The 14,603-nt window shown below is 45.7% G+C and overlaps 1 protein-coding gene across 3 annotated transcripts in view; it reads left to right on the plus strand.

The window, feature by feature from the left end:
- Nucleotides 1-3,513, plus strand: part of LOC121545936 — a 92,394-nt gene extending 88,881 nt beyond the window's left edge. For all 3 annotated transcript variants that reach the window (XM_041856867.2, XM_045209409.1, XM_041856868.2), the window contains 5 exons: nucleotides 612-825; nucleotides 1,180-1,295; nucleotides 1,472-1,592; nucleotides 1,962-2,072; nucleotides 2,929-3,513. In XM_041856867.2, the coding sequence (XP_041712801.1) occupies nucleotides 612-825; nucleotides 1,180-1,295; nucleotides 1,472-1,592; nucleotides 1,962-2,072; nucleotides 2,929-2,985 (619 nt within the window). In that variant the 3' untranslated portion in view covers nucleotides 2,986-3,513. The remainder of the gene's footprint in view (nucleotides 1-611; nucleotides 826-1,179; nucleotides 1,296-1,471; nucleotides 1,593-1,961; nucleotides 2,073-2,928) is intronic.
- The last annotated feature ends 11,090 nt before the right edge of the window (nucleotides 3,514-14,603 follow it).

The raw sequence follows: 14,603 nt of genomic DNA on the forward strand, positions 1-14,603 counted from the left end.
ATCAAATTTGTGGCTGGAGTCAGACTTGAGACCAAGTCATGTGACGCGTGTCCACACCTCTAGGCTATAGCCCCCATCTCCCCTAATCTGATGTGTTCATAAATGCGCTGCTACTCACTGAATGTTTCAGAGACAGTTATGGTAGTTGATGGACAGTCAGAAGATCGAATTAAATGGTACTGTAGGCAGGACATCCCAGCTTCAAGTGGTGTCAGAATACAGAGTTTGCTTTCCCCTGCTCAGACGTTGCATGCATCAAGCAATGGTTGCGTGCCACGTCATCGACTGTGTCATCGACTGACAGATTGCTATAACATAACATGTAGAAGCACGCTAGTCCCCTCTTTAGGGGACTTAACATCTAAGAAGTTGTAATAATAAATAAGTATTTATTGAATCTACTTCCATTGTCCTCCAAGAGTGGCCAAATTTCATTCTCTTCAGGTAGGCTTCACATACAGTGTAGGTCATCTGTAACCTTTGAGTCACAGTACAGTTGAAGTTGTCATACGGCATCACATTGCTTGCCCCTGGTTTCTTTGTTTGTGGGCATGTCAAGACCTTTCCTTCCCAATTGGTCATCTCTTTGCTGTCTTTTTTGTCCCATATAGGTCTTTTCAGGGCTGGCGAGGGGTAGTGAGGGAGAGCCTGTCAACTTTTCAGACGGCGGAGTCACGGCTACGCACCCTCCAGACCCAATCAGCTTTCAGTGTCTGGAGGCGGCGCACCATGTCCCATAATGTCTTAAGTGACCTGGTCCAGAGAACGAGATCCAGGCAGAGGAGGAGTCTGCTGAGATCATCACTCCGCACCTGGCACCAAGAGGTATCTTTTGGGAAGAATCATAATGGAGTCGATGACAACATGATCAGCAGTCATTGCTGTGATATGGATTCTTTCATTAGACCAGTCATTATTATCCAGAGGAAGCTGATGAATGACAGTATATCATGTGTTTGATACTGTTTCATTCATTCCATTCCAGCCATTCCTATGAGCCTGTCCTCTAATTTAAAGTGGTTAAGCCCTTCTGTCTTTGCATGGTTAGCTACTGCACAGAGATGCATATAATATCAATAGTCCTAATTCTATTTCTGTGAACTGCTGTCTCACTTATGTGTAGCAGGTAAGTAGGTAGTAGATAATGTCCTATTTGTCTTTGTTTTCCACCTGCATCAGGTCCAGTTGTGTAAAAGACAATCTCTACACCTCTCACAGAAGTACTTTGCCTGTTGGGTGAACAGAATTGGCGTCAGACGCATTGAAAGGAAGAATCAGTTGGAGGCTAGACTGAGGTACGTCTCATGGCTGAATGTATATGTATCTGAACTGAGAAAAATGTTACTTCAGATTTTAGTCTGTATACAAAAGTAGTTGGTGTAAGCAAGGTAAATTAATGTGTTAATGAAATCATCAATATAATCAAACCTTTGATAACCTCTCTCTCTCTCACACACACACACTTCCAAAGGGAGTGTGTACGGCAGTGGCGTTTGGGTGTGCTGCTGAAAAAGGCTCGGAGGAGACTCACCCAGGTGTTGTGGGTCAGCTGGAGAGACCAGACCGCTGCTGCGCTCCTACTCACGACCCTGGTAAGAAAGCAAAGTGCTGTCCCGCACATTGGGACACTTATAGAAGTGGACCTATTAGGATTCACCAGAGAAGGTTACAGTGACACTTTTTAATGAGCCATCTGTTTTGTAATATATTTGCTTAAATTAATGGTTATTATTTATGCATTTATAGTTGTCATGAGCTGTTATGAATGCTTACAGCATATGTTATAGTGCATATTACCACCTGTGTGTAAGGCATTGTAATGCAGTTTCATTTGTTTGTGTGTGTGTGTGTGTGTGTGTGTGTGTGTGTGTGTGTGTGTGTGTGTGTGTGTGTGTGTGTGTGTGTGTGTGTGTGTGTGTGTGTGTGTGTGTGTGTGTGTGTGTGACCCCTCCTCTCTGCAGCACACTGACCGACTGCAGCAGGGGGCGTGGCTGACTTGGAGGAAGAGACGCATCAGAACCCGGGTGTCTGAGACCTTTGCTGCGCAACTGGACCAAGCCCTCATTGCTCAGGTGAGACAGAGCCAGTTCCCATGTATTTTTGTATAGAGGACTAGTTATTATTAGCCATTCTTATTCTATAGTTATACCGAAGTCATACCGAAATCAACATTATATAAAATCTCTCTGTTTAGCCAATACCTTTACCAAAGGTAATTTTGTTACTTTTTAAAGGAGTAGTTCACTATTTTACAACTTCATGTTAGATGGTTCCTCACCCTGAAAGTAGTCTATGGGCCAAGAGAAACTGTAATCCATAGTTCAGTTTTCTTTTAAACAGTAAATTCAAACTTCAACAAACCTTAGCCACCACAAGCTAACAATCAATGGAAGTGATGGGGGGCATGTGAGCATGTTTAAAAAAAATAATGTCCAAATCACCTGAAGTCACATCAAATCAACTCCATATTTGGTTTGATGTTACTTAAAGGTGATTTGGCCATAAAAATAAAAATAAACATGCCCCCATCACTTCCATTGATTGTTAGCTTGTGGTGGCTGAAGTTTTTAGTGGCTGTTTAAAGAAAGGTTAACCATGGATTACAGTTTCCCCTGGCCCATAGACTACTTTCAGGGTGAGGAACCATCTAACATCAAGTTGTAAAATAGTGAACTACTCCTTTAATAGTTATTACAACAAATACATCAGACATTTTTAATGGTAACTGAAATCTCCAAATGTATCGATTTCTTTGGTTCTCCTGTCGTTCTACCCATAGCCTTCTATTTGCAGAGTTGTGATAGGCTCTGATTGTACCTGGTTGATCCATCAGCTACTGCATATCAAACCTCACTGTGGTTGAAGCAGGTCAGTGGCAGTGCCCCGCTACAACAGTACGAGAGTTTGTTTCTGTGTTTCCTACTGTAGGTGTTCAACATGTGGCGGCAGAAGCATGCTCTTCGCTCCACAGCGACCAACACGTAACCTATAGGGAGAAGTAGCTGTCCACGCCTGTCCTCTGCTCCGTCCTCCCACAACCCTTGACCTCTCACCTCTCCCCCCAACTCCTAGCCCCTATATGGTAGGGGAGATCAGGAGTAGTGTGTAGCTTTTCACCATACTACCAGTACAGCACTTCATCTCAAAATAGAGGTTCACTTTTTATGATAGAGGGATCAGAACATGTTTATTGGGTCAATGTCATCTGGCAACAGTCATTGCTTACATTTCAAATGTATTGTTTTGAAAACATGTGCCAACCATTCTCATATATGTTGGCTTTTACCTCCTTTGACATTGGAGAGCTCCTTTGAATGTTCTTAGAAGTGGAAACTAGTGTGGGGAAACTACTAACACGAGGGGAAACTAGTGAGTACAGCTTCGAGACGTAATAGATACACTGTTCACACTATTAATCCTGGAAAGCAGCACACTGTACGTGAGTGCCACTATTATAACTCATTTAACTTCAATATTTCAAATTATTTCACAATAAATACATTCCATTCTGTGTCGACTTTTGTTTTTGTGTTTCCCAATTGAACTGTGATTGTCTTAATGATAAAATGATATCTTTGAAATTGTAATCAGAATATGAAACAGAATCACAATATGTCCCATATGTAGAAATAAACAGACAAAACACAATACTTGGGTAGCGTAGCGGTAGGTATATGGATAGGTAGGTAGAGGGTGGGTATGTAAATAAATGGTTAGGTAGAAAAAGGGGGGGGTGTAGGTAGGTGGGTATGGTAGGTTTTCATTAGTTTAGGAAGCAGCCACTGAAGAAACCTGTTGTTAGAGTTATGATTACGTTTGAATAAGAACATGACTTGTAAACATGGTTGTGTTAACAATCACTCGAAGGGTGAAAACATACACTACAACTACAGTACAGTATAAACCTATTCTCTGGACCACACTGCTGTCTGTCACCATTCTCCTCACCATGTTGTCTCCCTCTCTAAGGTCTGTCCTCACCTCTTCCTCAGACTCTTTTTGCCTTTTTTCTGAGGAGCCTCTTTCTCCTGCTGGCTGTTATTGTTTTCCTCTCCCTTTACTCACTTTTTACCTGCCTTTGCCTTCTTTTTCTTGTTGCCTTTCCCTTCCTGAATTAAGTCAAGAAGAGACAAAAATACCAGATTTAAATGACTACACCTCTCTAAAATGGATCACCTGAACTTTTAGAGCCAAAGTGACGAGTACTTTTCCTTCCAACACTATTGGTTGACTACTATTTCTTCTAACTCACTGTTGGTTGACTACTTTCCCCTTCCCATAATTTCACTCACCTGCACGACCACCACTTCCTGTCCCTGGGCCTGAATGAGCTTCCTGGCTAACTCTCTCAGGTTGGCGTCGGTGGTGGGAGCCAGGCGGAAGTACTCCACAGGGCTGGGAGAGGCCAGAGATCTGTCATCATCAGCAGAGAAATGGACCACGGCAGTGGTTTGGTCATCGTCATCCAAGGTAATGAGAGAAGAGCGGCCAGTCATGGGAGACTGAGAATCACAGGGCAACCAGAGGCCAGTCAGGGCTGGAGAGGCCAGAGACTTGGCGTCATCCTCTGACATAAGACTCCAGTTGGTAATGGGAGCCAGGCGGGGGTACCGGTAAGGCAAGTACTCCACAACCGGTGGAGCGACGGCTGGGAGAGGCGGTGGTTTGGTCAGCCAAGGTCGTAAGAGAAGAGCGACCCGTCATGGAGATTTCATTAAGCCAGTCTCTAACCGTATACTCAGGGCTGTTCTCTCACCAGCACGCTGGGCTCTGTGGGGAGGAGAACACAAACAAATGAGGCCAAGCCATACTAGTCTGTCTAAAAACATTCATTTATTGACAGCATTGACCTCAGGAATTGGTCCTCGGCCAGTTTGTCCACGGCATGGATCTTCTTGATCTCATCAACCCTCCTAAACATCACCTCTTGGAACTGGTCGGCCTCCTTGTTCAACTCCTCCATCGTCCTCATTTTCTCTTCCAGTCGCTCACACTTCCTCACCAATAGACTGAGTGAGAGAGAGCCAGTTAGTCAGCAGTCCATTCAGATAGAAAGTTTGGCCTACACAAAGACAAGTAGTAGGCCTTACCAGTAGGCCACGGGAGTTTTGTAGGGAGATGTCATCATTCTCAGCCCACTCTATCACTTGATTGGATGGCTTCTGAATGGGTGTGGCTAAAACTGCACAATGGGTGTGGCTCTGGACTGGCCAAGGATTGTGTTTGATGATGATGGCCCCATCCCCAGTTGACCTGTTCTCAAACACGGGCTGTGAAGTAAAAGTAAAAAAAGAAATAGAAATGTGACGAGAGTACTTACAAGATAAGAGCAGGATTTGCAAGGCCTTCTTGTCTGTTTCACTCTGATCCGTTTTGATTTCTACGGAGAAAAACAACCTCCTCAACCATTGTGAAAGGTCCTTCTGTGGAACTGGACTTCTGGAACTTGACTATGACATCAGCCTATGACATTATATAGCGCGCCAGCATGTATTTTTAAAAAAACGTAAAAGTTACCTCTGGTTTGTTCAGCCATTCCTATGGGGGAAATGAGTAGGGAAAGAATGGAGTTTTGGGATAAACGCTGAAAATAAGGTCTGAGGTTAACACAGGCTTAGGAGATACATTTTGTTCTATGAGATAGTTAACATGACGTTTATGAATTATGAAGCCTTGATGTGCTTTATGTGCTGGTTTTGATTTACATAAATGCTTCAAAATTCACAAAAAGTGATGTTCGCTGATGAAGATGATCTCATGGAACAAAATGTATAAGATCTCCTAAGCTACCACAGACCTTATTTTTAGCGTTTATCCAAAGAAAACATTGAGTTAGCACCTACAAACAGACACCATTACTATTGCTCTCTGTTATGAACTATAGAACATCCTATGCTCCTGATAGATGCGGTAAAGTTGTCAATCGAACTAGACCAAAATAATGGAATTGCCATGGAAACGCGTAGGGGGAAAAGGCCGTGAGGGAAAGATCCCGACTCTCTTCATTGCCCACCAGCAAAATTATCCTACATTTAGGCTATGTACAGTGCATTGCAAAAGTATTCATCCCCCTTGGCGTTTTTCCTATTTTGTTGCATTACAACCTGTAATTTAAATTGATTTTTATTTAGATTTCATGTAATGGGCATACACAAAATAGTCCAAATTGGTGAAGTGAAATGAAAAAAATAACTTGTTTCAAATAATTTAAAAAAATAAATAACGGAAAAGTGGTGCGTGCATATGTATTCACCCCCTTTGCTATGAAGGGTCTAAATAAGATCTGGTGCCACCAATTACCTCCAGAAGTCACATAAATATTGTGCAATCTAAGTCTCACATGATCTGTCACATGATCTCAGTATATATACACCTGTTCTGAAAGGCCACAGAGTCTGCAACACCACTAAGCAAGGGGCACCCCCAAGCAAGCGGCACCATGAAGACCAAGGAGCTCTCCAAACAGGTCAGGGACAAAGTTGTGGAGAAGTACAGATCAGGGTTGGGTTATAAAAAAATATCAGAAACTTTGAACATCCCACGGAGCACCATTAAATCCATTATTAAAAAACTGAAAGAATATGGCACCACAACAAACCTGCCAAGAGAGGGCCGCCACGAAAACTCACGGACCAGGCAAGGAGGGCATTAATCAGAGAGGCAGCAAAGAGACCAAAGATAACCCTGAAGGAGCTGCAAAGCTGTACACTCCACAGAGCTGGGCTTTACGGAAGAGTGGCCAGAAAAAAGCCATTGCTTAAAGAAAATAATAGTGATGTTTTTCATCGGCAGGGACTGGGAAACTGGTCAGAATTGAAGGAATGATGGATGGCGTTAAATACAGGGAAATTCTTGAGGGAAACCTGTTTCAGTCTTCCAGAGATTTGAGACTGGGACTGAGGTTCCCCTTCCAGCAGGACAATGACCCTAAGCATACTGCTAAAGCAACACTCGAGTGGTTTAAGGGGAAACATTTACATGTCTTGGAATGGCCTAGTCAAAGCCCAGACGTCAATCCAATTGAGAATCTGTGGTATGACTTAAAGATTGCTGTACACCAGCAGAACCCATCAAACTTGAAGGAGCTGGAGCAGTTTTTCCTTGAAGAATGGGCAAAAATCCCAGTGGCTAGATGTGCCAAGCTTATAGAGACATACCCCAAGAGACTTGCAGCTGTAATTGCTGCAAAAGATGGCTCTACAAAGTATTGACTTTGGGGGGGTGAATAGTTATGCACGCTCAAGTTTTCAGTTTTTTTGTCTTATTTGTTGTTTGTTTCACCCAAAAAAATATTTTGCATCTTCAAAGTGGTAGGCATGTTGTGTAAATCAAATCATACAACCCCCCCAAAAAATCCCTTTTAATTCCAGGTTGTAAGGCAACAAAATAGGAAAAATGCCACGGGGGGTGAATACTTTCTCAAGCCACTGTATATGTGTACAGTATTTCACACATGTCGAGGTAAAAATCGAAGTATAATGCTTGTATGGATGTCAACCCCAACGCATGTTCATGTCATTGTTACCAATCAACTGCATTACAGTTAAAACGACTTTGACTACCACCACCGCCTTTTTCCTCCAAACATAATGATGGTCATTATGGCCAAACAGTTATATTTTTGTTTCATCAGACCAGAGGACATTTCTCCAAAAAGTACAATCTTTGTCCCCATGTGCAGTTGCAAACCGTAGTCTGGCTTTTTTATGGCAGTTTTGGAGCAGTGGCTTCTTCCTTGCTGAGCGGCCTAAGTGTATGTAAACTTCCGACTTCAACTGTAGATATTCCATAAAAAATCAGCCGTTTCTAGCTACAATAGCCACAACATTAACAATGTCTACACTGTATTTCTGATCAATTTTGTGTTATTTTCATGGACATTTTTTTTTGCTTTTCTTTCGAAAACAAGGACATTTCAAGTGACCCCAAACTTTTGAATGGTGGTGTATATAAACCTTCATGCATTTGATTGTTGGATATATCTGGGGCATTCTTTTTTCCTGCCTAAAGTTAAGGTCTGCATCCCAAATGACACCCATACCTAAGTATCCCTCACCCTACTTTTGACCAGGACCCACAGGGTGCAAGTTGGGATACTTCAGTTTCCCATTTCTGATCTGTTTTCCACTAATTGGTCTTTTGACCAATCACATCAGATCTTTTCACATCAGCTCTTTTCAGAGCTGACCTGTTTGTTCAAAATACCAATTAGTGAAAAGAAAATCTGAATTGGCCTGCCAGTCTAAACGCAGCCATTGTGGTCTTCTACAATTCAGTACTACTGACCTACTGATCTGTAGTGAGAATAATGACCTCTGCAGTCCCATCTGTCTAAAGTCCAAGTTCTAGGTAGCCTTCCATAAAAAACATGTGGGGCTGTCCCCCAAATGAATGGTGCTTCCCCTCAAATGAGTTTTCTACACACATACTGTAAAAGAAGAACCATGCAATACATGCTGACGGTTTTAGGGCTACCTATAGGGTAGTATAGACCACATAATATGTAAAGATAAATACAAAATAACAATAAAACCCGTCCTGCTCCCTTCCTCTCTACATAACGTTCCCTCACAGTCCCTTCAGTTTCCCTTACGTCCTGTTAGTTTGGCTGCTCAGCCTACCTTAGTTGTCCCTTAAGCATCATAGCCCTGCAATTCCCAACCAATCAGAGTGTTTGGAAATGTGCAGGTCTGGACACAGCACCCGCCCCCTCAGGTCAGAGTGTTATTGTCGTCCGAAGAGAGAAGACTCACGTTTTTCGGAGGACTTTTTATTGTCGACAGTAACACGAATGTCTGAATGTTGTGTGTGCATTGAAATAATCACAAGTCATTCCAAGTCAAGATCTATGGTATATAATCAAAGTGTATGTGCTTAATCTGTGGTGGTGAATAGGAAAAGGAAATAAAAACCCTGAAAGGAGAAGCATCCGCATTGTTCTTACTGGACATCCTGTAGAGCAGTGTTTTCCAAACAGTCCTTTGTTTCACTGGATTTCTGACCAGCTACAGGTAAGATGACTTCATTAGCAAAAGATGACCCTTCTATGCGCCCCATGAGGCAGAGGACTCCTCCAGGCACACCTTGCAGATTACGACCTCACAGACCTGAGCCACATAAGGCAGCGGTCACCACCACACACACACAAAACCGCCTCACTAAAGAGGAAGAGGAGCGGTGTTACTCTGCCGAATGCCAGGAGCGGCAGAGAGCTGAAGATTGCAACCAATTTTCATCTCCAGCCAGGAACAGTTCAGCCCCTCACAGTGTACCGCAAAGAATCTGTGGGTACCAGAGACGGACAGATTGAGGCATGAGAAAGACGAGTTGCGCCGTCAATACGAAGAGCTTCTTGCAGCTGTACAGGCGATGAGCCTGCAGACTGCAGAACAGCGTTGTGAGGTGGATTGTCAGGGCCGTCTGAACGCTTATGATAAGAGATCCTTTGCTGGCATTTAAGAGAGCTTCACAAGGAATGTCGATGCCAAGAACGGCCACCTGCAGCTTGAGAGCCATCTTCCCACCAACAAGTTCAAGAGGGGAGGAGGAGAACGAGGATGAGGTCTGGGGGGAGTGGACTTGGCCAAAACCAACCCCACACCCTGAACCAAAAGGGACTGCCGACCACCGAGAGTATGGCCAACCCAGCGACGGCCAGCCTACACCGGGCCTCTAGGGAGTCCAGCTACTTCCCTATCGAGTGCCGCTCTAGAGTCTCCCGACCAGAGCCTGCGACACAGTCACGATACCACCGGGAGGGCTACTACCTGTCGAGCGACTCCCCAGGCCGATGTTGTTCCAGTGACCCTGGACAGAGCCATCGGTCTCCACACGAGAGCCCAGGGAGCGCTACTATCCCTCGAGGCGGCACAGCTACTCTGCTGACAGGCGTCCCTCCAGACCCAGGACAAGGAATCCAACACGTCCTCCCAGGTCAGGAACGGATCAACAGAGGGCTCACTCCAATGATCCCGGACAGAGTTCTCACGGCTGAAGACCGCCCTGAAGAACATCCTCCCAGTGGATGCCACAGAGCGGTTTAAGTTCCAGATCCCCGGTGACCACCTTAAGCTAGAAGAGGCCCAGCTCATTGCTGACTCTTACAGCAACTTGAGATTCCCTTCACAGACACCATGGCTGCCCTCAACCAGCAGTTCGGACAGCCGCATAAGTTAGCTCTGAAGCGTATCGCCGAACTCATGGATGGCCCGAATGTTGCCAGTGGGGACATCAAGGCCTTCTGGCTGTTTGCCGTCCGAGAGTATGAGTATGAGATCCAGGTGCAGGAGGACAACGCCAGGTTCACCAGAAATTCACAAAGAGAGATGTCAGTTAGAAGCAGAGATTGCTGTAAGGAGCCTAAGGCCTCTGTCAGGACAACAACCATCCTCCTTGGCACGGAAAAGACACCCCACCAAAGAGGAGTCCCAAGCCACCGCCACCAAGGAGAAAGTCAAGAAGAACTATCCTTGTAAGAAATCCTGCTATGCCCTCCGACGAACCATCAAACAGGCAAAGCGTCAATACAGGACTAAGATTGAATCGTACTACACTGGCTCCGACGCTCGTCAGATGTGGCAGGGCTTGCAAACTATTACAGACTACAAAAGGGAAGCACAGCCGCGAGCTGCCCAGTGACACGAGCCTACCAGACTAGCTAAATTACTTCTATGCTCGCTTCGAGGCAAGCAACACTGAAGCATGCATGAGAGCATCAGCTGTTCCGGACGACTGTGTGATCACGCTCTCCGTAGCTGATGTGAGTAAGACCTTTAAACAGGTCAACATTCACAAGGCTGCAGGGTCAGACGGATTACCAGAACGTGTACTCCGAGCATGCGCTGACCAACTGGCAAGTGTCTTCACTGACATTTTCAACCTGTCCCTGACTGAGTCTGTAATACCAACATGTTTCAAGCAGACCACCATAGTCCCTGTGCCCAAGAACACTAAGGTAACCTGCTAAGGTAACCTGCCTAAATGAGAGCGAATCTCCAGATCTGCAGCAGATAGCCCTGCCCAGGTGCTACACCAACCGAGATGGATTCCCCGGGTTCCCTGAGGGACATCCATGTGTTCTGCGATGCCTCAGAACTGATGGCCTAACTCACAGCCAGGTCAAGAGTAGCCCCGAAGAAGCAACAGGCGATCCTTCGTCTGGAATTGTTGTGCACAGCACTGACTGGAGTGCAGCTGGCCAAGGTCCTCCAGACTGAGCTCACTCTCACCATCTGCCAAGTTATCCTGTAGATGGACTCCATGACGGTGCTCACATGGCTCCAATCGGATTCCTGACGATTCAAGATCTTCGTTGGCACCCGAGTGGCAGAGATACAGGATCTCACTAACCACGAGGCATGGTGCTATGTGGACTCAGCAAACAATCCAACGGATGACATCACATGTGGGAATACCCTAGCAGAACTGGGACTCAGAAGTCGCTGGAACCATGGCCCATCCTTCCTGCAAGGAACCCCAGACCAGTGGCCGGAGAAACCACTTCCTGCTCCTATGGAAGAGGACAAGTTGAGGAAGTCTACATTCTGTGGTCTTACTGCTCAAGTGCTGGACCCTGTCCTACCAGAAGCTAGCCAGTTCAAGACCTTTGGCGAACTTCTGGAGGCAACCGTCCACTTACTCAACCAGGCGGCGGAGGGCAGCCCTCCAGCCAGCGACTACAAGGAAGCAGAGCTATCCCTTCTTCGTCGCGTGCAGCAGGACTGCTTCGCCATCAAAGTTACCCATTTGACAGCAGACAAGCCTGTTCCCACCAGTAGCCGCCTAGTCACTCTCGCCCTGGAGCTGGATCGCCTACTCAGCTAATTTGAATGGAGGGTCGCCTCCACCGCAGCACAGTTCTGGATCAAGAGGCCATGCACCCCGCCGTGCTCAACCCCCAACATCCAATCACTTCGATGAGAGAATGTGCCACCTAGGGCCCGAACAAGTGTTCGCTGAAGTCCGGCGGAGGTATTGGATCATCCGTGACAGAGCGGCTATCTGGCGTCACCAGCGTGAATGTGCGGAATGTCGGAAGTGGCTTGGGACTCCGGAGATTCCCAAGATAGCAGACCTTCCCACGGCTCCACATACACAGACCCACATGGACTGTTTAGGCCCCTACATGGTCAGGATAGGCCTCCGCAACGAGAAGATTTGGGGCATTGTGTTCAAGTGTATGACCACCCGGGATGTCCACCTTGACCTCCTCTCCAGTATTGATACAGAATCCTTCATGATGGCCCTCATACACTTTGTGGAAGGGCCTTCGAATTGGTGTCTGACCAAGGTACCAACTTCAAAGGAGAATGGGAGCTGAAGGAAGCATTTGCGGCTCGCCAACCAGAGTTTACCTTCAATCCACCAAGCACTCCCCACTTCGGTGGTTGTTGGAAGAGAGAGTTCCGCTCCCTCAAGCAAGGCCTTCAAGCAACACTGGGAGCCAATCGTGACGGAAGAGGTCCTGAGGATGATCCTCATTAAGATAGAGGGGATCCTCAACTCCAAGCCCCTAGGGGCTACACCTCCTCAGACCCATACCCGGTAACCCCAAATACTCTCTTGATGGGGCAGCCAGACGCCTCACTTCCTCAGCTTGTCTACACTGAATCAGAGCTACTCAGCCAACGCAGATGGAGACACAGCCAACTGCTAGCAGTTCAGTACTGGAAGCGCTTCATCAGCCACTACCTGCCTGGCCTAAAGGCCCCTCAGAAGTGGCAAGCAGACACACCAGACCTTCATGTCGACCCACAGCACTGTGGCCTGCGGGACAGGTCTCCCAGGTACTTCCTGGACCCGACGACAGGATCAGGACTGCAGAGGTGCGTGTAGGTGACAGAACCTACGTGCGCCAAGTGGCTCGGATCATCCGACTCCCTGCCCTGCTAGATTAGAACTAGCTCTTTAGAGACCCCTTTTCAAGACTGTGGCACATGAACGCCTGTGGCTGCAGAGACTCTGCCCCTTTAGAGCCTGTGCCCTTTAGGTTAGAGGCCTTTTAGTGGATGCTAATATTTCCAGAAGAAATATTGGGGCGGCTGTAAAAAAAGGCCGTCCTGCTCCCCTCCTCTCTACCTAACTTTCCCTCACAGTCCCTTCAATTTCCCTTAAGTCCCGTTAGTTTGGCTGCTCAACCTATCTTAGCTGTAACGCACTCATCATAGCCCTGCCATTCCCAACCAATCAGAGCGCTTGGAAATGTGCATCTGGACACTGCACTTGCCCACTCAGGTCAAGTGTTACGCACGTTTTTCAGAGGACTTTTTATTGTCTGAATGTCTGAAATAATCACAAATCATTCATTACCACAGTTTCTATTCCACCAAGATTCATTCCAAGTCAAGATCTATTGTATATAATCAAAGTGTGTGTGCTTAACGTGTGGTGGTGAAGAGGAAAAGGAAATAAAAACCCTGAAAGGAGAAGCATCCGCATTGTTCTTACCTGACATCCTGTAGAGGGTCACAACCCAAGTTAGTCAGCATAAGTGTACTAGCGGGTGAGGGCATTGACAGCCGACCGCTCAGACGGGTGAGGGCATACCAGCCAATCGTTTTTACATAATAATAATAATAATAATTTATTAAACATCTATTGTGCTTTTCATTACAAGGATCACAAAAAAACAAATATCTAATTAAACAGCTATATGATGAGAGTAGGTCTGGACTACATATGTTGCACACTCAGCATTGAACATGGTAAACTTCACCAACTGACACTCATAATCTGTGCAACTCCAGACTAGTATTGCCATGTTTAATGGGTTTCACTGAGTTATGAAAGAAGGTGAAACTGGAACAGGCTCTCTGTAGGCTAATATGCCACCTCCCAGTGGAGTACATAAATTAATTAGAGGTGCAGCGGTCTGTGTTTGTAGGTCTATGGCATTTGATATGTAATCGTGCCCGGAGACACGCATACATAACAGACCTGAGACTGGCTATCTTTCTCAAACCCCCCAACTTCTGCTGCCCCAGAACAGTTGGTCATGTCAGTCTCTTTTGAGAAGAGTTATGCCAAGTAGGCTTCAATGCTGTTATTTTTAGTTTGTTGACTCATATGTGTTGGTGGCAGGGGGGGTGTCAAAGTGACCACATTGGTCAATATTTTGAACCCGTACCACCATGACTAACAGGGTTCATGTTGGCATCTACCAATGGCAGCACTACAGTAGGTTAACCTCAGGTTAGGTACACGTTTGAACATGAGGTAATGTTTGGACTGCAGCCAAGTGCGCTAGGTTTTATGTAGGTTATAGGTCAGCAGGTTCAAATGATAATAAATCATTCCAACTTATGCAGTGGGATATCATGCAGTGGGATATTAACTCTACCCACATGTACATATTACCTCAACTACCTCAACTAGCCGGTGCCCCCGCACATTGACTCTGCAACGGTACCCCCCTGTATATATAGCCTCCCTACTGTCACTTTATTTTACTTCTGCTCTTTTTTTCTCAACACTTTTTTTGTTGTTGTTTTATTCTTACTTTTTTTGTTTAAAATAAATGCACTGTTGGTTAAGGGCTGTAAGTAAGCATTTCACTGTAATGTCTGCACCTGTTGTATTCGGCGCATGTGACCAATAAAATTTGA

This window comes from Coregonus clupeaformis, chromosome 30 (assembly GCF_020615455.1).
Source record: "Coregonus clupeaformis isolate EN_2021a chromosome 30, ASM2061545v1, whole genome shotgun sequence".
In the NCBI taxonomy this organism is placed as follows: Eukaryota; Metazoa; Chordata; class Actinopteri; order Salmoniformes; family Salmonidae; genus Coregonus; species Coregonus clupeaformis.